Source organism: Mustela nigripes, chromosome 2, assembly GCF_022355385.1.
Source record: "Mustela nigripes isolate SB6536 chromosome 2, MUSNIG.SB6536, whole genome shotgun sequence".
NCBI lineage: Eukaryota > Metazoa > Chordata > Mammalia > Carnivora > Mustelidae > Mustela > Mustela nigripes.
Genome location: NC_081558.1, coordinates 120,642,591 through 120,665,836, shown reverse-complemented (window position 1 = coordinate 120,665,836; position 23,246 = coordinate 120,642,591). Strand labels below are relative to the sequence as shown.

At 33.4% G+C, this 23,246-nt stretch overlaps 1 protein-coding gene across 2 annotated transcripts in view; it reads left to right on the top strand.

The window, feature by feature from the left end:
- The window catches only part of NAALADL2 (N-acetylated alpha-linked acidic dipeptidase like 2), a 1,087,900-nt gene that overhangs the window by 761,739 nt on the left and 302,915 nt on the right, over positions 1–23,246 (top strand). For both annotated transcript variants that reach the window (XM_059391522.1, XM_059391521.1), the window contains 3 exons: positions 12,546–12,638; positions 15,352–15,557; positions 20,005–20,124. In XM_059391522.1, the coding sequence (XP_059247505.1) occupies positions 12,546–12,638; positions 15,352–15,557; positions 20,005–20,124 (419 nt within the window). The remainder of the gene's footprint in view (positions 1–12,545; positions 12,639–15,351; positions 15,558–20,004; positions 20,125–23,246) is intronic.

Here is a 23,246-nt window from a genome sequence, read left to right as displayed (position 1 = left end):
TTTTTTTCTGGGGTTCATATTGTTTCAGACATCTTCCTATTTACATAATTTTACTAATTCAAAATAATATTAAACTTTAAATATTTTCCCCAAAATGCATGTAAGTTCATAAGAATGCATCATACACACTTGGGGTGTGTGTGTGTGTGTGTGTGTGTGTGTCTGTGTCTGTGTAGACTGAGGGATAGCTACTAAATTAAGAAAGGATGTGGTGAAAAAGACCAAGCAAACAGTTTTCATTCAGTATTTTTATGCTAGTCTCATTTTTTTTTAGAACAAAAATTTGATATACTAACACAGATTTGGAGATTTTATTTTTCTCTTTAATTTCTATTATTACAAAAACAGTTAATGTTTGCTAAGAGATTAGGAAACATTTATCTCTCTTAAAAAAGAGAGATTAAAAGAAAGAGAGAGAGAGAGAGATGAACAAAAACAGGGATGCAAATTAACACATTCTATACGAGTCATGTTGAGCTTCCATAACAAGATACCACAGAACTGGTGGCTTCAACAACAGACATTTATTTTTCTCACAGTTCTGTAGACTGGAAGCTCCAGGCTCATAGTGCCAACAAAATTCTCTTTCTGGTAAGTGCTCTCTTCTTGGCTTGTAGATGGTTGCCTTCTCTGTGTCCTCACATGGACTTTTCTCTGTGCACACATAAAGAGAGTAAGAAACCTGTGGTGCTTCTTTCTCTTTTTTTATAAAGATGCCAGTCCTATCAGATTAAATTCCCACTCTTAAGACCCCATTTAACCCTTTCTCCTTAAAGACCTTGTCTCCAAATACAGCTACACTGAGGGTTAGGGCTTCAACATATGATTTTGAAGATAAATGATTTAGTCCAGAACACATTCCTAACGCCCAGTAATTATCATTATCATTATCAAAGCTTAATGTAAATCCTTCTAGATTTTTAATATACACATTTAGAGATTTTGTTTCTTGTTTGTTTTTTTACCAAAAGGAGATCATACTATATATATTATTTATTTAATTAAATGTCTCCACTTTTTCATGATAGTAAACTTTACCTTATTTAATATATAAAAAGTTTTGCCAGTCATCCACATTTCTTACAGTGGGTTTATCCAAACCAAGATCCAAGCCAGGCCTACAAATTGCCTCCCTGCTAATCTAGTATAATCCTCTTTTTCTTCTCTTAACACTGAGATCTATAGGATCAAGTTTATTGTCCTGAATGTCCTACATTCTAGATTTGTGGGTTGTTTCCTTGTGATTTTATTTAACTAGTTCTTCTGTCCTTTTTATTTTCAACAGATTTGACATTAATTCTTAAGTTTTCTCTGAGAAAACTCATTATTGTAATGAGTTTCTTTTCTTTCTTTCTTTCTTTTTTCTTTTCTTTTTTTTTGGTAGCTGGTGTTATTGTCACTATCCAGGATATGGTAGGACAAATAATAACAGATGAGGTGGGACATAGTGGCCCTAACTGAGTCTTAGGATTAGAACTTGTATCAGTGTCTTGTGCAGAACTTTTTTTTTTTAATAAAAAGTATTTTATTTATTTGAGAGAGAGCACATGCATGAAGGGGTTGGTCAGGAAGAGAGCAAAAGGGAGAAGCAGACTCCCTGCTGAGCATGGAACCAGGCACAGGGCTCAGTTCCAGGACCCTGAGATCATGACCTCAGTCAAAGTCAGAAGCTTCACCGACTGAGCCACCTAGGCACCGCTTACTATGTAGAACTCTTGTGTAAAGTGATGTTCCCTACAGGACAGACTGAAGTGGAGCTCCTGAGAAGGTTACAATGTGGCTAGAAGAACATAGTATCTGGGGCAGTTTGGATGATATGAGTTTGTATCTCTTGATATGGGCAGTCCAATGACTTGTTGCCAGTGCATTCTGATTGGTCAGCATATATGCTGGATCAGTTCATAAATATTTTGATAAATATTTTGAATAATAAGATCCTTGGTCTAGAGCATGTGATGTCAATCATATAATCAATCAATAATATTGGTTCAGAAAAACCAATTAAATAAATTAGGGCTATAGGATTTATAGCCCTAATTTATTTAATGGGTTTTAATTCAGTACTACTTTTTTTCTTTTTCCTTTGGATACTCAAATTGTTCCAGGTAAGCCCATAGGGAGATGTCATGTAGAAAAAAGGAGCACTCAGAAAGCTATACAGGCTGTGAGGACATGGAATCCAGAAGCAGTTTATGCGCAGACATTTAGGGAAGCAGTTGGCATTTAGGAAAGATGCTAGCAGTTTATAAAGTCCCAATCATCAGAAGTATGAGTCCAGACTTTCCTAGCCCCTAGTGCAGGGAAATGGAAAAATTAAGAAAACCAATCATAACCCCAATCCTGGAATTTCTTTTCTAGAGTCAAGTAGCTAAAAAGAGTCAGGTATACAGAATGAAATACTCAATTAAAATTAGGAATCCTAAGAAGAACTGTGTTTAAGAAACCAGAAAGATCCTGTTTATTGGAATTAGGACTCAGAGTTAGCAGCAATTTTTAGTTCTCAAATCTCTTTAAATAAGGTTGGGGTTTTTCCTAGCAGCTGGAGATGAAGCCTTGTTATGATTAAAGAGACGAGAACTAGTTGAGTCTTCATAATAGCAACAAAAATGCAAGATAGACTTATCACTGGAAAATAATTTCTGTAGTATTTTTTCTTTGCATGTGATGAAATTAAGGACTAGAGGGAGGCAACTACTTTTATGTTTCAGCTCTGACACTCCTCACCCTATTTGAGTACAAATGGTCTGAGTGGAACACATTTTTGTCATCTCAAAATCTTTTGAACTTCACACATCAAATTTAAAGCTGCCATCCAACTTTGAAGGATGAAAGACAGAAAACATTTGGCAAATGTAAGCTGGAAATGTTATCTTAAAGTAGCAGTACATACACACATACACATACATTGACTTTTTAAATAACAAACGGCATCTAAATGTTATCCAGGATTTTCTAATTTCAAGTGCATTTTTTTAAAATTTTGAAATAAATGCAAACTTTGAGAAAAGTTTCAAGAATAGTACAAAGAAATTTTTTTTCCCCTCAACTACCCGAGAGCAAGCAACAGACACGACGAACCATCACATCTGAATTCTCCCACAAACGGTGACATTTTCTCTACCCAGACAGCACAACCACACAATCAAGAATGAAACATTGATACACTCCTACTGTACACTCCAAAGGCCCCATTCAAATTTTGTCAGTTGTTTCAGTAATGACCTAAATAGCAAATGGATCTAAACTAGGGTCATGCGTTCTGAGTTATCAAGTGTCCTATTTCCTTAAGCCTGGAATCGTCTCAGTCTCTGCTTGATTTTCATGTTTCTTTATCATTTTTGAAGCTTACATGTCAGCTATCTGCAGAATGTTCCCCAGTCTGAGTTTAGCTGATGTTTTCCCATGAATAATTTCAGCCTCTGCATCTTTGGCAGCAGTACTACAAAGTGAGACTGTTTTTTTCCCCATTGCTGGTATCAGTTTTTCCAATTACTGGTCATGTTAATTTTGATAATTCAATTAAATTAATCAAAAATCTGTGAGGGCTTCTCCTTGAAGTTACTATTTTATTTTAAAGATTTTATTTATTTATCTAACAGAGAGAGATCACAAGTAGGCATAGAGGCAGGCAGAGAGAGAGGAGGAAGCAGGTTCCCTGCTGAGCAGAGAGCACAATGCAGGGGATCCCAGGACCCTGGGATCCTGACCTGAGCTGAAGGCAGAGACTTTAACCCTCTGAGTCACCCAGGTGCCCCTAAAGTTACTATTTTTAAAATTTTTTCTTTTATAATTAACAATCATTTGAAATCATTGCAAAGATCCTGCTCACACCCCCTCTTAAGTCCACCCACTAGTTTAAATGTTTATTTTTGCTTTATGTCCAACTAATCATTATCAAGATGATGCCAGTGGTGACACTCCAAGTTCATCTCCCTTCTGCTTCTATTAGTTGATATTCTCTTTCCCCTTTGGGTGTTTATTTATACATATAGTATCAGTTAATTATATATAATTAGGATTTATAGCCCTAATTTATTTAGTGGGTTTTAATTCAGTACTACTTTTTTTCTTTTTCCTTTGGATACTCAAATTGTTCCAGGTCAGCCCAAAATATCACCTTTAACCTAGGTTCTGTCTATTGGCATATTCTAATTATTCTTTGAAAATTACCTTCGTTTTTGGTGTCATGTTGTTTTTGACAAACTTGTTATCAATCTGATTCTGGATTTTTTGTTTCGTTTTTTGTTTGTTTGTCTTATAAGTGATCTGCTTTTCACACTGGGAACTTTCAGAATTTTTCTCTATGTCTCTCATGCTTTTAAACTTCATTATAAAATATATAGATGTGGGCCACCTGGGTGGCCTAGTCAGTTAAATGTTTTCCTTAATTCCTGCATCGGGCTCCTTGCTCAGTGAGGAGCCTGCCTCTCCCTCTGCCAGCTGCTTCCCCTGCTTGTGCTGTGTGTGTGTGTGTGTGTGTGTGTGTGTTAAATAAACAAAATCTTTAAAAAAACAAAAATGAAACAAAACAAAAATCAAATAAAATATATAGATGTAACTTTCCCTTTTTCTGGAAAAATATTATTTCTTTAAATATTTTCTCTCTTCCATTTACTTTTCTTCTTCTGATATTATTTCTAGAAATCCTATTTCTATCCGCCATGAGTTTTAATTGTACTTCCCTATTTTCTCTCTTTATACTTTTCTGTGATTTCTAGAAAAATGTTCATCTGGTATAGCTCTTAAATTCAATTGTCTGTCATCTCTATCTATTACTTACCATCTCTACTCATCCTATCTATTGTGTCATATTTCTTTTAATTATTCTATTGCCTTACCTATTATTTGTTCTTTTTAAAATGTTTTAAAAATGGTTTTTGGTTGTTTCTTTTTGCTAATGGATCCCCTTCTGTTCTTGTATTTAATTATAATGCTTATTTTTAAATTCATGTGTTGTGTGTATCAGTATGTTTACTTTAGGTATTATATATGTTCATCATGTTTCTTTTGTGTGGTTGTAGACCCTCACAACCAGATATCTAGGGTTCTAGTCTGGGAATTTATGTTGCTCTGGAAGTATTAGCTATCCTCTTATAGATTATAGGAGGGCAGAGCCGAGTCAGACCCCAATTTATATCTTTTTGGGTTTTCATAATGGGAGTAATCATGTCCCCAGATACTATGGCACTAGTCTAAACCTCTCTCATTTTCTGAAAGTTCCCCAGGCAACTTCAGGTTTCAGGGATTTGGTATTAAAAGATAGAGCAATAGGGAGAGAAGTACCCTTGGGTTTTAGTTCCCAACACTCTGGGAACTGCAGGAGAAGAATAAATATCCAAGGGTTCAGGTTTGTTCAAGCCTTTTTACAACAGTATTTCACCACAGCAGACCCTGGGAGGCCTTCATAACCCAGTTTTTGTTTCATTTATTTATCTCTCCTTTTTACTATTTTGTCTGTAAACCCACATTTTTTATCTAAGTTCAGTCATTATCTATATCTCTTGGTATTCTATTTTTTCATGTATAGGGTATCCATGTCTCTACATATTACTTTTACATTTTAATGGGCATACATTTTATCACAATTTTCTAAGCCACTTCCCTGTTTGGGATATTGGGCTTTTTTTTTGTAATTGCTATTATAGATTATACTGGAAAGAATTAAATTATTCTTGTAGAATAAATTACAGACTACAGAATTGCTATTGTTATTGCTATGAAGAGTAATATTGCCTTAACAATGGGTTGTTTGAATTAGCAATGCCAACAGCAATAGATGTGTCATGAGAGTTTACCCAAAGTTTTGCTGACATTCATGTTAAAAATGTAATGTGATCGTGGTGCTGCTTCTCATGCAGGGAAACAGACTATGAATATTTCTTTTCAGATAATGGGCATGGACTATAATAAAACATATATATTAGGGTCAATATCATGTATGGGGATGCAAACAAATGGATGAAAAAGCTATTTTTGCTATTAGATATTATGTCCATCTGATCCTTGTGTAATGATACATAAGAAGATCCTTCTGTCAGTTGGGAGGATCCAGTGTAAACATAACATCCTTCTCTGAACAAAATATTGTCTTTACTTTTTCAGATCTCTGTATATCTTCTAGTAGGAAGAGGACAGGAAAAAAATATTTGAAATGCTTCCTTACAAATGTTGAGGATGCTAAGAAATGCAAAAAAAAAAAAACATTTTGAAAAGCAACTATTAAAAAAGAAAGACAAATATTCTGAAGCAAAAATGAAGATGAACAAAAAATCAGAGAAATAAGCAAAAGAGTTTACCCTGTGGTTTCCTGGTGTTGGGAAGTTATGTATTCTGGTAACTTAGAGTGGGAATATAGCAATACATGAGGACAGAAGACAGTTATATACCTATAGGGAGCAGGGAGTTGTAACTAGCATTCATATATAATAGCAGGACCATGGGGGTAGTAGGAAGACTAGAAAGGAACTCACCCACTGGTGGAGGAAAGCTTTCTTTTATCTGAGTTCTGGATGAAAAAAAAAAAAAATCTGTATTTAGAAATCAAAAACTCTAGCTCAGAATTTCCACTACTATCGTAGTACAGAAACTGCAAGCCAAGAAATTTACATAAAAATTGTCCCCAAGCCAGAGATGTCCCAGGATGCCTGGCAAAAGTAAATGCAATGCTGGGAAAATATATATTGGAGAAACACTAAGCAAAAGAATGATGGAATAATCTTAATATCAGAGGAGAGGTGGGGAGGAAGAGTTTAGGAAAAAATTTGGCATAGAGAAGATGTGAAGAATAATTGTTCTACATATTCTATATAGAAATCAGAAAGATATAGCAATTCCCAAATTGAATGCATGAAACTAGTCTAAAAACATGCAAAGGAAAATTTGATAGCATTACTAGGACAACTGATAAAGACAAATCATATGGGAAACTTTTGTCTTGATAAGTTAACTTGAATTAATATAGAGAAAATATACAGAATAATTAATGAAGTTATAACCACACACTTTTCTAGCTTGATCTACAGGACATATATATGAGATGCTGCACTCATATAATAGGGAGTACATATTTTTGTTTGCAACATTTTATTAAAGTATACATTCTCTGCCAGATGCAATAACCTACAGGATTACAAAACAAATCTCACATAATATCAAAGAATCAATATCTTACAGACCGTCCTTTCAGTCCATAATTAAGTTAGATACCAGTAGTAACACACACCTTGTATTTGAATACTTAAAAAATTATTTGATCTAATGTATTGTATATATTATAGAAAGAATGTTGGGGGAGGGTGGTGCCTGGGTGGGTGTCTCAGTCAGTCCAGTAACTGACTCTTGGTTTTGGTTCGTGATCTCAGGCTCCCGAAATTGAGCCCCCACCCCAGATCACTGGGGAGTCTGCTTGAGCATCTATCTTTCTCTCCCTCTTCCCTCTGCTCTTTCTTTTTTTCTCTTTCTCTCCCTCAAAATAGATAAATGAATCTTTAAAAAAATAACTTGCAAACTAAGAATAGTGTTTAAAAAAGAAAGAATGATAGCAAAAATTCTGAAGTTTAGAATGTAAGATAATAAGAATGTATGTTGAAATTAATATACTACATCTATACAAAAAAATCTGTAGCCTAAGAATCTGGGTAAAATTGAGCAAAGGTAATGGTAAGCATAGAACATAATATTGAAGTGGAAAAAATACATAATGAAGGTCTAGAAATCCCATTTGAAAATACTAATAAATTACCTACTTCAAGCAAAACTGATAGAGGAAAAAAAAAAAAAAAGATGAGTGAGTTAATGTTAGAAAAGACAAAAAAACAAAACAAAACAAAACAAAGCAAACCAAACCCAGATATATGGCCATGATTTTCTTTTTTTTTCTTCTCTTTCTTAGGTAAGCACAAGAATAGAATGAACAACTAAATGCAGTAAATTTAGAAGAAATAAAGATGTTAAAATTTGAATGTATTTATAACCATTAATATTTATTTGAAAATATTAATGAAATGAAATGTAAATATACATTAAGTGATAATGTACCCTTTTTCCTCACACCACACAGAAATATGAGGACCAAACAGTTTAGGTATGTATCCTTACACTCCTTTGTAAAATGGATAATCCCTATGCTACATATAAACTCTTCAAAAATCCAGGAAAAGAAGCAAATATCCCTAAACATTTGGAAGGTTGCATAATCCAGATACCAAAACCAGACAAGGATAAATGATAAGAAAAATTGTCAGCCAATCTGTTATTTATGCAAATATCCTAAAAAAAAATACTAGTATACCCAGTTACAAAAATACATATCATGACTAAGTCGAGCTTTTTCCAGGGGTATATGCATTTTTTAACACGGTCAATGAGAAGCCTTGCAATTATCTCAAAGAGGATTCAACATCTGTTTATGATAAAATGTATTTGCAAAGTAAGAAAAGAAGTGTTCTTCCTTAATTTGAAAGGGAATTTTCAAGGAAACTATAACAAACATCATTTGTTTGTTTGTTTGTTTTTTAAATAAAATCTGAGAAACATTCTTTCTAAAGTAAAGAATACAAAGTAAGGACCAAGGAATAAGGCTCTCATTGCCTTTATTCCAAACTGCATTGGCAATCCTACACAAGATGATAAGAACAATAGTTGAAAGTTGTATAATTTGAAAAGAATAAACAAAACTCTTCTTTTTGTCTAAATTGAAACCAAGAAAAATAAAGCTCTATAGATCAAGTAGTACAGTTTATAAGAGATTAACAAGAAGGCACATTGTATGACCAAGGTAAGAAATTAAATACCATGCTTATACAAAATAGAGAAAGTTAAAAATATTATATATTGTTATCATAGTAGGAAAATCATAAAAATAAACTTAATAATAGTTGTTCAAAACTTTTCTGGAACAAAATATAAAACTTCATTAAAGACCTAAAAGGCAACTGAAATAGTGAGGCATACAATATTTATGGACAGAAGACACAATATAGTTTCCTCAAATGAGTTCATTAATTTAATTCAGCCCTAATACAATTCTCAAGTGTCTTTAATAAAGAATGTTTGAACAATTGACTATCCATACTACAGAGGTAATATTGAATATCTACTTCACAGCGTATTTTGACTAGATTAAAAACTTGAGTTTGAAAATTCAATTTTAAAATATTTGAAAAACATTTTCATGATAGTGTTTCTTAACCAACCAAACAAAAAATTAAAAAAAAACCCGCAAGTACTCAAGGAAAAACGATCAATTATTGATTTTGACTATGTTAATACTTAAAATATAATAAATATCTGGAAAATATAAATCACAAACTGAAAAGTGTTTGTACTACATATAACTGATAAGAGAATAATATTCTAAATAGAAAGAAAAAATACAAAAATATCCAAAATGATAAACAACTCAAAGGAAAATGGTCAAAGAACATAAATAAAAAACTTGGATTATGAATATACATATAAAAAATGGTTGGGGCACCTTGGTGGCTCAGTTGAGTCCTGGGATCAAGTCCTACATTGGGCTCCCTGCTCAGCAGGGAGCGTGCTTCTCCCTCTCCCTCTGCCTGCCACTCTGCTTCCTCTCTCTCATTCTCTCTGTCACAAAAATTAAAAAATAAATAAAATATTTAAAAATAAAAATAAAAAACTTCTCCTATTTCAGAACCCTACTAGTAGTGAGGGAAATGTAAATTAAAGCAATAATAAGATTTTTATACCTGTCAGATTGTCAAAATTAAAAATTCTGAGGCACAACTTCTCTGGAACTATTATAGTTGAAGATACACATATATTATAATCCACAACTTCTAGTTATCTAACTGAAGAAAAAAATGGCATGTATGCAAAAGAAATATAAGAAAAACATTTTTTTTTGCCACAATGTAATGTTGAAAATTTAGATATAACGTCATTAGAGTTCAGTAACACTAGAACATAAACTGGGATTGATCGATCCTATTATCAAATATACTTAGCAGTTTAAATGAATGACTCACATCTCCTTACCTTCATGGAAAGTTATGAAAAACATAATAGTAAGTGGAAAAAAAAAGGAGGTAAAATAATTTCTGTCAAATGTCAAAGCCTATAAAAATGTGGAGTACATTGATTTCTATTTATGTGCCAATGCCCTTGTCTACCCATATCTGCTTATCAATCTCTCAATATTATCTAAATCTCTGTAACAAAACCTGAAATGATTAACATTAACCTTAGGGTAATAACCAAATCTGCAAAATCATATTTGTAACTGAAAAATGAAAAGAACTAAGGAACTATAGTAAAATAATATCTTAAAACTAGATATGGATCATCATAGTATGTTGCATTATTTTTTGTTCTTTTATATATATAAAGAATATCTTATAATGAGAGAAATGGAGGCTTAGATTGAGACTTTATTTAGCTAGAAATGTTATTATATATATGAAGACCTGGGTTTGAGTCTCAGTTCTGCCCCATGTGTTTTATTTAATAAACATAATAAAAACTTTCACTTGGTTATTTCAAGAGTCAGTGAGATAAATGTCTATTGTTATAAGTCATAAGACACTGTATTAATGCAAGGTAATATTCTAAGCAGTAGTGTATATATCTTGTAAGGTTTTCTCACTTCTGAATTAGGGGGGAAAAAGAATCTTACAAAATCAGAGAATATTTTTTCATCTACTGAAAGATACTCTGGAAATATTTTTTAAAACTATAAAGTAATGTGTCTCTTATTTAAAGCGCACTATCTGGACTATTTGGAACAAATATAGAACATGGAATTAAGCATTAAAGACAAACATATGAGGGGTGCCTGGGTGGCTCTGTCAGTTAAGCAGCTAACTCTTGATTTTTGACTCAGGTCATGATCTCAGGGTGGTGAGAGTCAGCAGTGTAGGACTCCGTGCCCCTGAGGGGAGTCTGCTTGAGATTCTCTCCTCCCTCTACCTTTGTTCCACCCTTGCTATCTTTCTAACCATAATAAATAAATAAGCTTTAAAACAAAACAAAACAAAAAACATATGAATCCAACTATGTGATGTTCTGGAAAAAGGAAAACTATGGAGAAATTTGAAAGCTCAGTGGTTGCAAGGGATTCAATAAGGAGAGGGTAGGGGAAGGATGAAAAGGTAAAGCACAGGAGATTTTTAAGGCAATGAAACTATTCTGTATGATACAGTAACGTTCGACACGTGTTCTTATGCATTTGTCAATATCCTTATTATGTGTAACACAAATGGTGAATGAAGCCTAATGCAAACTATGGACTAGTCAATAATTATGTATTAATACTGTCTTACCAATGATAATGAATAGATCACCCTAATCAAAGATGTTAATAGGAGCAGGGGAGAGACATTGGATATTTGGGAGCTTTGTACTTTCCAATCAATTTTTCTGTAAATCTAAAACTGCTGTGAAAAACCAAGTATATTCATCAAAGCAAACACAAATGCATGATGCTTAAATTAAAACCACAGTACTTGGACTCTAAGCAGATTTCCATTTCTCATACATGAGTTGCTCAGGCATTCTCTCATGACATCCTTACTCCTGTTTTAGTTTTAATTTTAACAAATGCAGGATAATGATTTCCCATTTAAATGGTTAGAAAGCGTACATTCAAGGAAAGAAGAAACTTATTTATTTTAACAATTTTCATCTAGTGGAAAGAAGTGACACTACTGAAGGCCTGTCAGTATAGCTCAGCTACTTTGTATTAGCTGCTTTCTAACTGCCACCCCCATCCCACCCCCAGATAGAATCTCCTAGCTACCCTTGAACTGCTTCTAAAAACCTCCTACCCACAGACTTCCAGGATCCTTCAAATACAGAATTAATACATGTCACCCCTAAAGGCCTTCAAAGATGGCTTCAGGACTGTGACTGAATCATCTCCGGATTGGTGTCTTTGCCTTATTTGCTGTTGAAATTTTTGAGTATCAGGAATAAATACAAAAACTCAAAGAAGCAGAGCAATTAGGAGGAGATTTAGAATAGAAGTGAGAAAGCAACCAACACAGGTGAAAAATGAAGGCTGCAATATTTGGAAATACGTAGAACTTTAGAAATATTTATTCTTTTCATTTCTGTAATGCTTTACAGTTTTTAATGTGATAACATAATAATGAGTCATACAGGAAAGGTTAAGTTAGCTTCCATATGCTCTTTTTTCTGAAGCTAGCAAAGTACTTAAATTTATTTGGAAATAATTTTATCTGATATGTATTTTTTTAAATATGAGTTGTCCACTTCTCCCTGAGATCTTCTGGGTGTTCTCATATTGAACTTCACTGTAGCTCTGGGGTGTGGAGTTTAGGCTGCTTCTTTATAGCTCTGTAGTTCTGTGAGGCCAGAAATGGTAACTTAGTCATCATTGTATCACAAGTACCTAAAACAGAGTTGACACAAAATATTGAATAGATACTTGTGAAAAGGTGTAACTTTGATTTTCCAGAAAGAATTCAACTGTTTGGAATTCTTTTGTTAATGATCTTGAAATTTTTAAGAGAAAAAGACAGAATATAGGGGGAAAATCTTATTATTATTATTTTTTTCAGATGAAAGAATTGTCAACATGCAAGTTCAGACAGTTACAGAATTCAAAACAGTGACTAATGTTGTTGGATATTTAAAGGGCTTGACATCTCCAGGTAAGTAGTACTGAGATTCTGTACGTATTTATAATCTATTAAACCTACAAGAAAATGCTCTATAACAATGTAAGAGCATAATTAAATGCATTTCCTACTTTAGATGTAACTGGTTCACTCCACTCTAAGAGTCAGTCAGTATGAAACCAAGAAGCAAGTCTTTATTCTCTTTCTTACTTTCTGCAAAAATAAATCAAAATAGAGAGTATAAGGGAAAACAAAACAAAATGAAATGAGAAAACATTTAGATTTCTCTAAACGATTTAGATTTGATAAATCGGCATGTACCTCATGAAGAAAAGCTACAAAAACCAATGGGTTGTTTTTTTTTTTCTTGTTTGTTTGCTTATTCTTCACTATAACATAACCCTTGGATTTTTTACTTTTATCAGGAAAGGACCTTTTTAAGAAAGAAAATTTTTTAATTTTAATGTGTCTTTAAAAAAATAATAAAAGTTTTTATCTCCAAAATCTGATCTTTCAGTGCTAATCCACATTCTTCCTCTGACCCTTCATCCATTGACAGTTCTGCTTAATGTTTTGAAGATGCTAGTGAAAAGATCACCTGGCTAAATTTTAAATAATTTTACTCCTTGCTCTAGGATGTTCAGAGCATCTTCAGATAATATCAGGCTAAGAAAGTAAAACTAGCTATATTAATTAAGAGACTCATAACAACACTTCCTAATGCATTGTGAGGCTGAACCACATATTGCTGTCTGAGTGCTTGACACCCAGGGTAGAATGCGGCAGTCCGGTCTGCACAGTTGGGCCACCTCTGTTAATTTGGTTGGGATATTTACTCCAGTTCTCCTTGGAGAATTACTTTTCTCCATGACTTTAGTCAAATTGACCCCATAATTGATAACCTAGAGAATTTGGAGATCAAGTTTTACATCTCCCCAAGTTTCTTACCAGCCAACTCTTAGAGAATTAATGGAAGGTTCATATTTTCTCTGTTTTCTTTACAGTAACAATGTTGAACACTCTCTGATTTTAATGTCTTTAAATGCAAGATATAGATGGGTTGAAAAATTGTCATGGGCTGCATTTCAACAAATTTCTATCAAGAGAATTTCTAATCAAAGTATTGGCAATATTTATCATCATTGCTATATATACTAGTTTTTGTGGAAAAACTAAATTGTACAAAACTATACTAGTTGGAGGGTAAAAGAACTTTCCTAATTGAAATTCAATATAGAAAAAAATCAATTTCTTAAAATCAATTTACCAGTAGTATTCTGCAGTGTATAATAAGCAAAGCTTCCCAAATTTTGTTTATTTGAATTCTACATGAGAATACTGGCTGTTCATTCACATGACTTTCTTATTTAATGGCTCTGAAAATTAGAAACAATTGTTAAGGCTTTTGGATATGGTTTGTCTAGAATACAGATAATCCCAAGCAGAACTTTCACACATATCTGGGAGATGAGTAAATAAATTTCCTGAGTTTCAACATTTGCAACCACCCTGGATATACCATTAATTAAATTTTGATAAAATGTTTGCAGATCAGATCCATTGCTGGTTCTAAAATCAGCAGAAAACTAAAATAATTTCATGCAGTGATTTCCCATCAAATAGCTTTCTGATGCCACGAAGTAAAGGAGTAATTCATTTATTCCACACACAAGTAGTACTTATGTGTCAGACACTGTTCAAAGTGCCTTACACTTAGCAACTCATTTAAAACAGAAAGCAAGGGAATGATGTATGTGGTATTTGTATTTTCATTTTATACTTGAAGAAATCCAGGAATAAAGACTTAGATAAGCTCTCCAAGGTCACACAACTAGTATATCGGATAGCCTGGACCCAAACCCAAGCAGGCTGGCTTCAAAGTCTGCACCGCTGAGCTATGGGACATCTCTGAATAAAATAAAATAAAATAAAATGACACTCTGAAGAAATCTTTATACACAGACATATTGGGCTACTTGGTGAAAGAAATATAGATCAACACCAATAACATTCAGTGGCAACAAAATCGAAGGAAACTCTGGAGATAAGAGTTTTAGTCTACCTTATTATTGACGATAGTCAGTAATGTACATTGAGTAGGCCCCATCCATGTTTTGTGGAGATCTTTCTATGTTGTGTCTAATGGATTTTTTATGATTATGTGAAATATGTGGGAAGAAAACTTTTACAGTAGTTGTATGACTTTTGATGTTGAGGTTTTTTTTTTTCTTCAGGGAATTGAGAAGAGCTAAGACTATAAGCTGGAAGCTGTAATTAATTCCCTAAATACTTCTTTTATTTCAAAATCCATATATGACTACCACATTATTTAATATTTACAGCTACTGAATAACTGCTCCCTCATATGTATTAATAGTTCATTAATATTTACTGAGCATACACGCATTGTTTACGGGGCACTTCCCACTATGATTCTGGAAAAATGTTAGATAAAGGTTTCATTGTGGCATATTTGTATGCTTCATTAATTGATATGCATGTTGCAAAGGACAGTAATATGGATCTAAGCTTTGGAATCATAATTGAGTTCAGCAGCTGCTTCTGCTTTGATATACACAGATGTGTGAATCAAGACAGTGGGTGAAAAATGTTAAAGTAGTCTTAATTATTAGGACAGTTTTACATAATTGGTGCTCAGTTGTGCAAAGGATTATGTAAATGCCATTAAATTTATTGTTAAGGTTTACATTTTGTCTTAATGGCCCTTGTCTCCTTCTATTTCCAGACCGGTATGTCATAGTTGGCAGCCACCATCAAAGTGCATACGGTTCTTATGGACAAGAATGGGCCAGCAGCACTGCTGTAATCACTGCTTTTATCCGGGCCTTGATGTTAAAAGTTAAGAAAGGGTGGAGACCAGACCGCACGATTGTTTTCTGTTCATGGGGAGGAACAGCTTTTGGCAATATTGGCTCATATGAATGGGGAGAGGTAAATGCACTTTAATTACTATGCTTTTCCTGCTCTCATGCTCTCTCTCTCTCTCACTCACTCTGACTGAAGTTGATAAAATAAAGTTCTGAAGCCAGGGATAAGAATGTGCCTTTCAACCAGTTGTCCTATCTTCTAACTTGCTGAGATCACCTATAAGAAAGAGGGGGGATTGGGCCCCAGTGCATTGTGTTTGATCTGCAACTATCTTACTCTTGTTGCTCCCAGACCTACCCCACGGTTGTGTTTACCTCGTTATTGTTTCTCCTTAGACAGGTTGATAGTTACTGGAGAAGAAAAGATCAGGTAATGCATACAACTACTTTTTTTTCCCCCCTAACTTTCTGGCAGTTATCTGGAATTAGGAAACAGTCTTCTATGTTAAATATCTACTACCAAAGGATCATACCATATTTATACCATATGTAGATTGGCCTCAGAATAGTGGTTTCCTTCCTGCTCACTCCCTCCATTGCATCTTCCTTCGATTCTTACACATCTCTCTCTCTGTTCCTTCTTTCCTACAAATCTATTAACCCACCTACCTACTGAAACTACCTTAGGAAGGCTTTGTCCAAGTGATATCTCTATGCAATGAGTCATAGAACGCCACTGGAATGTTTAAGTTTCAAATGCTTTTGATAGGTATGTGTTTCACAGACATACTGTATTTTTAATGGGATATATAAAATGATAATTGAATTGATGACACGTTAAAAACAATGAAAACATTTTAAAACTCTTAGTCTATTTACTTGATGATTTTTTTTTTTTTAAAGAGGGTTGGTGGAAAAGTGTAGGAAAAAAATCCACACAATTTTATCTCGGAAAATAAAACAATCTGATATTCTAGTTTATTTACTATCTCAGCTTAGGAAAAACAAAACAAAACCAAACCCTAAATATCTAATGGGTAATTCTCCTATGTTGTTTTTTAAGTATTAAAAAAAAAAAAAATAAAATGTCTATTGACCACAAAGAAAATATCAAAAAGATACACACAAAAAAATAGCAGGTGTCTTTTTATTTTATTTTATTTTATTTATTTACTTTTTAAAGATTTTATTTATTTATTTGACAGACAGAGACCACAAGTAGGCAGAGAGGCAGACAGAGAGAGAGAAGAGAAAGCAGGCTCCCCAAGGAGCGGAGAGCATGATGTGGGGCTTAATCCCAGGATTCTGGGTTCATGACCTGAGCCAAAGGCAGAGGTTTTAACCCACTGAGCCACCCAGGCACCCTGCAAGTGTCTTTTTAATTTGAAGAAAAGTATTCTTCATTTTTTTTTAAGATTTTATTTATTTATTTGACAGAGAGAGATCACAAGTAGGCAGAGAGGCAGGCAGAGAGAGAGGGGGAAGCAGGCTCCCTGCTGAGCAGAGAGCCGGATGTGGGGCTCGATCCCAATACTCTGGGATCATGACCTGAGCTGAAAGCAGAGGCTTTACCCCACTGAGCCACTCAGGTGCCCCTGAAAAAAAGTATTCCTAACAATGGAAAAAATTTAGTGTAAAACTTATCAAGATATACATGTTGCAAATTAGAATATTTTTCATACTCAAATTAGTTGTGTATTTGTTTCATATTCAAAAGAACTAATTCAAATGAATCAATTTTATTGCTGAAAGAAACTTTTTAAATTTATGACAAATTTTTAGTTAGATGGAAAATGTAATAGCTGAATCAACTTCTCAAACTTTTATTCTAATTTACTTTAAAGACATAAATAAGTTAAAAAGCATTTTGGGTAATATATTTGTGATATGGGCTGATTTTAGTATTTCAGAATTTTTTTCATCATAAAACAGTGTTTAAGTTTTCTTGTAACATTAATGTGGATTTTAAAAAGTGTGTCTTAAAGATTTTCAAATTCCAAAAATTTATTCCTCTATATCATACAGCCTTCTCCGTATCTGTCTAGTAACTTTTACATTAAATTTATGTTATTCCTAAATTAGCACATATAGTTCTAAGCTATGTTCTGAAAGTTGTCTTTTCCAACATTAGTAGTTCCTAACTTATGTATCCTGAGCCCCCATGCATGGAAAGTGCATTGCAAAAATTCTTTGAATTTATTTGACCACCAAGCACCACAGCCTGTAAATTCGATCAATAATGTAGCCTTGTATGTATGTGGGCAATTATATTTTAAAATTGAAGAGATTAAAAAAATTGAATTTTTTGTGTTTGATAAAATATAGATTTATTTGTAAGTTTTACTGAATTCATTTTATCTTTTGATAGTTTTATATTTTTCTCTATCAGCAAATACAGCTAAAACAACTAAAAACCCTATAATGTGGGAGCCTGTAGAGAAAAGTATTTATGTTAGAAAAGACCCTTCCTGTTCAAACCTAGTAGGACCCTCTGTCCTTACATTTTTATGTAGGAATGTATATATGTATGTTTGGCAACCAGTTATCCATTCAGTCACTTTCTGGCTTTTTCCCTTACTAGATAGGCAAAGATACAAGAGTGAAGAATATGACAGATAACATATAGATTTGATTATTGGCTCATGAAGTATACTATGTAAAATTACTGTGTCTCATGAAGTCATTTTGTAAATATCTGCTTGAGAAGGAATTTAGAAAACTATTTAGAAAACTACTGGTTTTCCTGTTCTGTCTTTTTACCAAATCTACCCCTGAGAACAAAACATTTTCTTTTTAGTTGAAATCAAGTTACGGTCTAACCTAACTTCCCAGTGAAGATGAGTGAGGAAAGTACTTGCTGACATGTCATACTGCCCTATTTAATTTTACTTGCACAGGAAACCCACAGTTGTAATTAAAAAGATTAAGAGATATTGCTCCCTAAACTTAGAACTGGAATTTATAGTGATAAAGTTATCATAGAAGTGACTCAATACTGATATTTATCCTTGAGGAAAATTATCACATTTTACTAAATAATTAGTACCATTTCTAAATAAAATAGTACCATTTACTAAATGAAAAGTACGTTTTTCCTTCTTTTCTTCCTTTGTAGATTCTTCATTTCCACAGGCACCTGCGGAAATGTTACAGAATTTACAAGTCAGAAAGTCTGACTTCAAATTCTTTCTACCATAAAACTCTGTGGTGTTAGGCGAGATTAACTTTTCCAAGACTTGATTCCTCTGCACATGTACTAATGCAAGGTTCTCATGAGTGTTAAATGCACTAACATACATACAGCTCCTATGTGCTACTGTGTAAATAGAAGTTGTTTTGCCTCAGCACTTGCCGGACATTTTTTTCTTAAAAAAAGGACACTTTTAAAATACATTATTATGTGCAGAGTATTTAAGCTTCAGTTCATCATTCCTGTCCATTTGAAACAATTACTCATTCTATTTATTTATTTATTTATTTATTTATTTATAAGATTTTATTTATTTATTTATTTCATGGACAGAGATCATAAGTAGGCAGAGAGGCAGGCAGAGAGAGGGGGAAGCAGGCTCCCCGCCGAGCAGAGAGCCCTATGCTGGGCTCAATCCCAGGACCCTGGGATCATGACCTGAGCCCAAGGTAGAGGCTTTAACCCACTGAGTTACACAGGTGCCCCTGAAATACTTATTCATTTTAAATGAAAAGTCTTCACCTCTCTTATAGAGGTGTAGCTGAATTTTCAACTTAAAATAGGAGTCACATGCTGATTTGCCAAGAAGACAGGCTCTTGACGTCTTACGTGTCATATGTTAGAGGAAGAAAGGTAAGGTCCTATGACCAAAGCATGACAGTTTTTAGGCCATTTTTATAGAATTGTCATCATGATGACTAGTCATTACATATTTATGCAAAAAAGGAGGAACATAACAGAAGGCTGTCTTAGCAGCACCTTATTAATAGGCACAGTGTTCTTCAGTTTTGGGGGATAGGGCTCAGCAAAGAAGTAGAACTATTCTGCTGACATCATTTTATGCTACTCATGTGCATAAAATGTATCAGGTTTTATTTCAGGTAATATGTGCAGGGACAAAGTTGTATTATGCTCCATTTTGCTCAGAATAAAGAGCTACTGCATGTAAAAATTAGCTCACTGTCTCAGAGGAAAGGCCTAGTTTGATTAATCACTGAAGTAGTTTACCCATTCAGTAACTATAATTCAGTAACTATAAAATAAAGTTCTGTGGCTAGAGCAAACGTTCTATCTGTACTCTAAAGTCGAATCTTATACTAGCTTAGCCTTTTAAGAACATTTTCTTTTAAGATTTGACTTTCTTCAGGAACATGTTTAAAAATATTTTGTCATGTGTGATATGTAACTCCTTATCCCTTTTATTTAAAATCCTTTTATGACCTTTGTACACTCTAATAGAGTACATTTTTTTAAAACAGTAATTGTACAATGTAATGATTTTTTTTTTGGCAATATAATGATTTTAAGTAGGGAGTTGATAAAGTAAAATTTTTTTCTTTTATTTAATGGTTCTTTGTTTGTTTATTTGTTTTGGTTTCAGGATTTCAGGAAAGTTCTACAGAGAAATGTCGTGGCTTATGTTAGTCTCCATAGTCCCATAAGGGGTAACTCAAGTCTACATTCCATAGCCTCACCATCTCTTCGGCAACTGGTAATAGAGGTAAGATGGACTACTTTTTAAAAAAATGATATTTTATATATATACATATATATATATATACACACACACATATATAATATATTATTATATATAATAAAATTATTTATTATTTAATGAAATGCCTATTTCTCTATAATTTGAGAAATTATATAAATTGTCTTGATGTTTTCATTTGTATTTAATATGCCCCAAACTATCTGTTTTAAGTAATAATCTGTCACTTATATTTTTCATCAATGTTCTTTTAACCAATTCTGTACTTACTATGGTGATAGGTGTAGATAGAATCTTACAGTTATAGAGAACATATGTAAAATTATAAATTTGTTTTTTAAAAATTGAATTTAGTTCTCAAATTCCCAATTCTGTTAATTTTGATACTTTTTGGTAGACTTCATTACTTTAGACTTCCTCCTCGCTCATGGTTTGAGCAGATTTGAGACCTGCTCTATCTTCTAGACAACATTGTAAGCACCCAAAAAGCAGGATCTATGTCTAGTTCCTAGAATATAGTGATAACTAATTCTAAGATATTTAGAAAATATTATTTAAAAATACTTATGGGAAAGAATAGCACACATTTTCCTATAGAATAACTTGAAAAAAAAATCATGTGGCTTGTGATAATGTCTCAAGAGACATTCAAAAAATATTTATTTATTCATTTATTTAAGATTTTATTTCTTTATTTGACAGACAGAGATCACAAGTAGGCAGAAAGGAGGCAGAGAGGGGGAAACAGGCTCCCTGCTGAACAGAGAGCCTGATGCGGGGCTAATCCCAGGACCCTGAGAAGCTTAACTCACTGAGCCACCCAGGTGCCCCCAATTGTTTTTTATTTAAAAAAATTTTTTTCTTATTCACTCTGGGGGCTCCTGGATGGTTTAGTCGGTTAAGCATCTGACTCTTGATTTCCGCTCAGGGTCCCTGAGGTTAATCCCAAAGTCAGACTATACCCTCCACAGAGAGTCTGCTAGAGAGTCTCTCCCTCTGTCCTCCCCTTTCTCAAGTGCACTCATGCTCTCTCTCTCTCTCTCTCAAATAATTAAATAAATAAAATCTTAAAAAAAAATTTAGTCCTTTCTGGCCTATTTCAAAGAGGTTTTCAGAACATCTCTCCTGTTTATTAGTTGAGTTCAATTTTATTTTTGCATTCTTTTTATGACATATACTACAGATAAAATGATATGTGTTATTTCTCAGAATGAAAGTAATAATGTGACCACTGGGGGTGGTTTTCCCCCAACCTGAAGGGTTATTGGTGTATATTAGAAATGACCTTTTAGATGCCTACAGAATTTCCATTGAGTATCATAGAAACTGAGCTAAATAATGAACAGTGCTTTAGTTTAACCATAATGCCTGATTGAATTGTAATGCAAACTAACATTTTATGACTTTCATAAAGTATTTTCTAGTTTAATAGTTTTCATTGACATTTCCATATGTAGTATAATAAAGAAGACATTATGAAAGATGAAATAGATAAATCTGTACATTTGAGATCAGCAAAACCCCAGTGTGCATGCCCTAAATTATATCCAGTTCTGTAAGTGAATTCCTCATGTGCTTTGTACTGCTTTGCATTCTGTGACTCTCTTACCTGCCTTGAAAAAAAATCAAAAGAAAAAATTCAGCAGCAGATGTCTCTCTTAGAAAGTTAAGATATTTCTGTACAACTGAGTGATCAGAAAGAAAGTGTGAGCTCAAGTATCTGGCCACTGGAAAGGGTTATTTTAAAATTTATCTTTTCCTTCCTGCATTTTACCATATTTGTATTTTGAGAACTCTGGAAGATAAGTAATCATTGAAATTCATAAGCAAATAGAAATAACAAACTATTAAGGACTATCAAATCTAAAGAAATATCTATCTATAGAAATGTCTGAAAATATACTGCTTTTTAAAATATCTTGGCACATCTTAGAGAGATGCAAATATTAACATTTAAACCTAATTTTCTAAAAATATAGCATAGTTTATCAATAATGAATATTAACATGGAAGATATACTTTCCTATCTGCTTGGGGGAGGAATCTTTTTATTTGATAGTTAAAATGTTTCTGTACTAATCTAAGAATTAGTATATAAATTCTAATTTACTCAAAGAAAATATCCTTTCAGTTGAGAGAGAACATATGTGTGTTCTATAGGACAAATTAGAAAGGTAGGATTAGGGCATACCTAGATGGCTCAATGGATTAAAGCCTCTGCCTTCAGCTCAAGTCATAATCCCAGGGTCCTGGGATTGAGCCCTGCATCAGGCTCTCTGCTCAGCCGGGAGCCTGCTTCCCCTCTCTCTTTGTCTGCCTCTCTGCCTACTTGTGATCTCTGTCTGTCAAATAAATAAATAAAATCTTAAAAAAAAAGGATTATTACAAATTCAAATAAAAGCATATAAAGGTGAAGAGAACTAAAAGTAACAAAACCTCACAGTAATTTATATAATTTAAAATAATTTAACACTAGTGGAATTAAAAAGAAAAAAAAAGATTTAGAATGTTTCTTTGAAAAAATAAAAGGAATGAAGGTGCATGGGTGGCTCAGTTGGTTCAGCATCTGACTCTTGATTTTTGGCTCAGATCATGATCTCAGGGTCATAAGATCAAACCCCATGTCAACCTCCATGCTCAGCAGGGAGTGTCCTGGAGATTCTCTCCCTCTCCCTCTGCCCCTCCCTGCCTCAAATGTATAAATAAATCTTTTTTTATAAAGGAACATTATAATAGAATATCAATAACTTTACTTGCAAAGACATTTTATCAGTCTTTAGAACCTTCATATTTTATTAGTTTCTTAGATTGATCTATGCATCCTTTATTGTACACTTAAGGATCAGTGGAAATTGTTTTCAAGAAAGAGTTTTCTTCTGAAAAAGTGGATCTTACGAAGATATTTTATTCCTTACACAAACCATCTTTTTAGGAGTGCCGGGGTGGCTCAGTCAGTTATACATCTGACTCTTAATCTCAGTTGAGGTCTTGATCTCAAGGTCATAAACTTGGGTCCTGCTTTGGGATCCGTGCCCAGCATGGAGCCTACTTACAAACAAACAAACAAACAAACAAACAAAAACTTTTTCAAATATAACTTCTGGGATAAATTTAGTTTCTATTGCTAA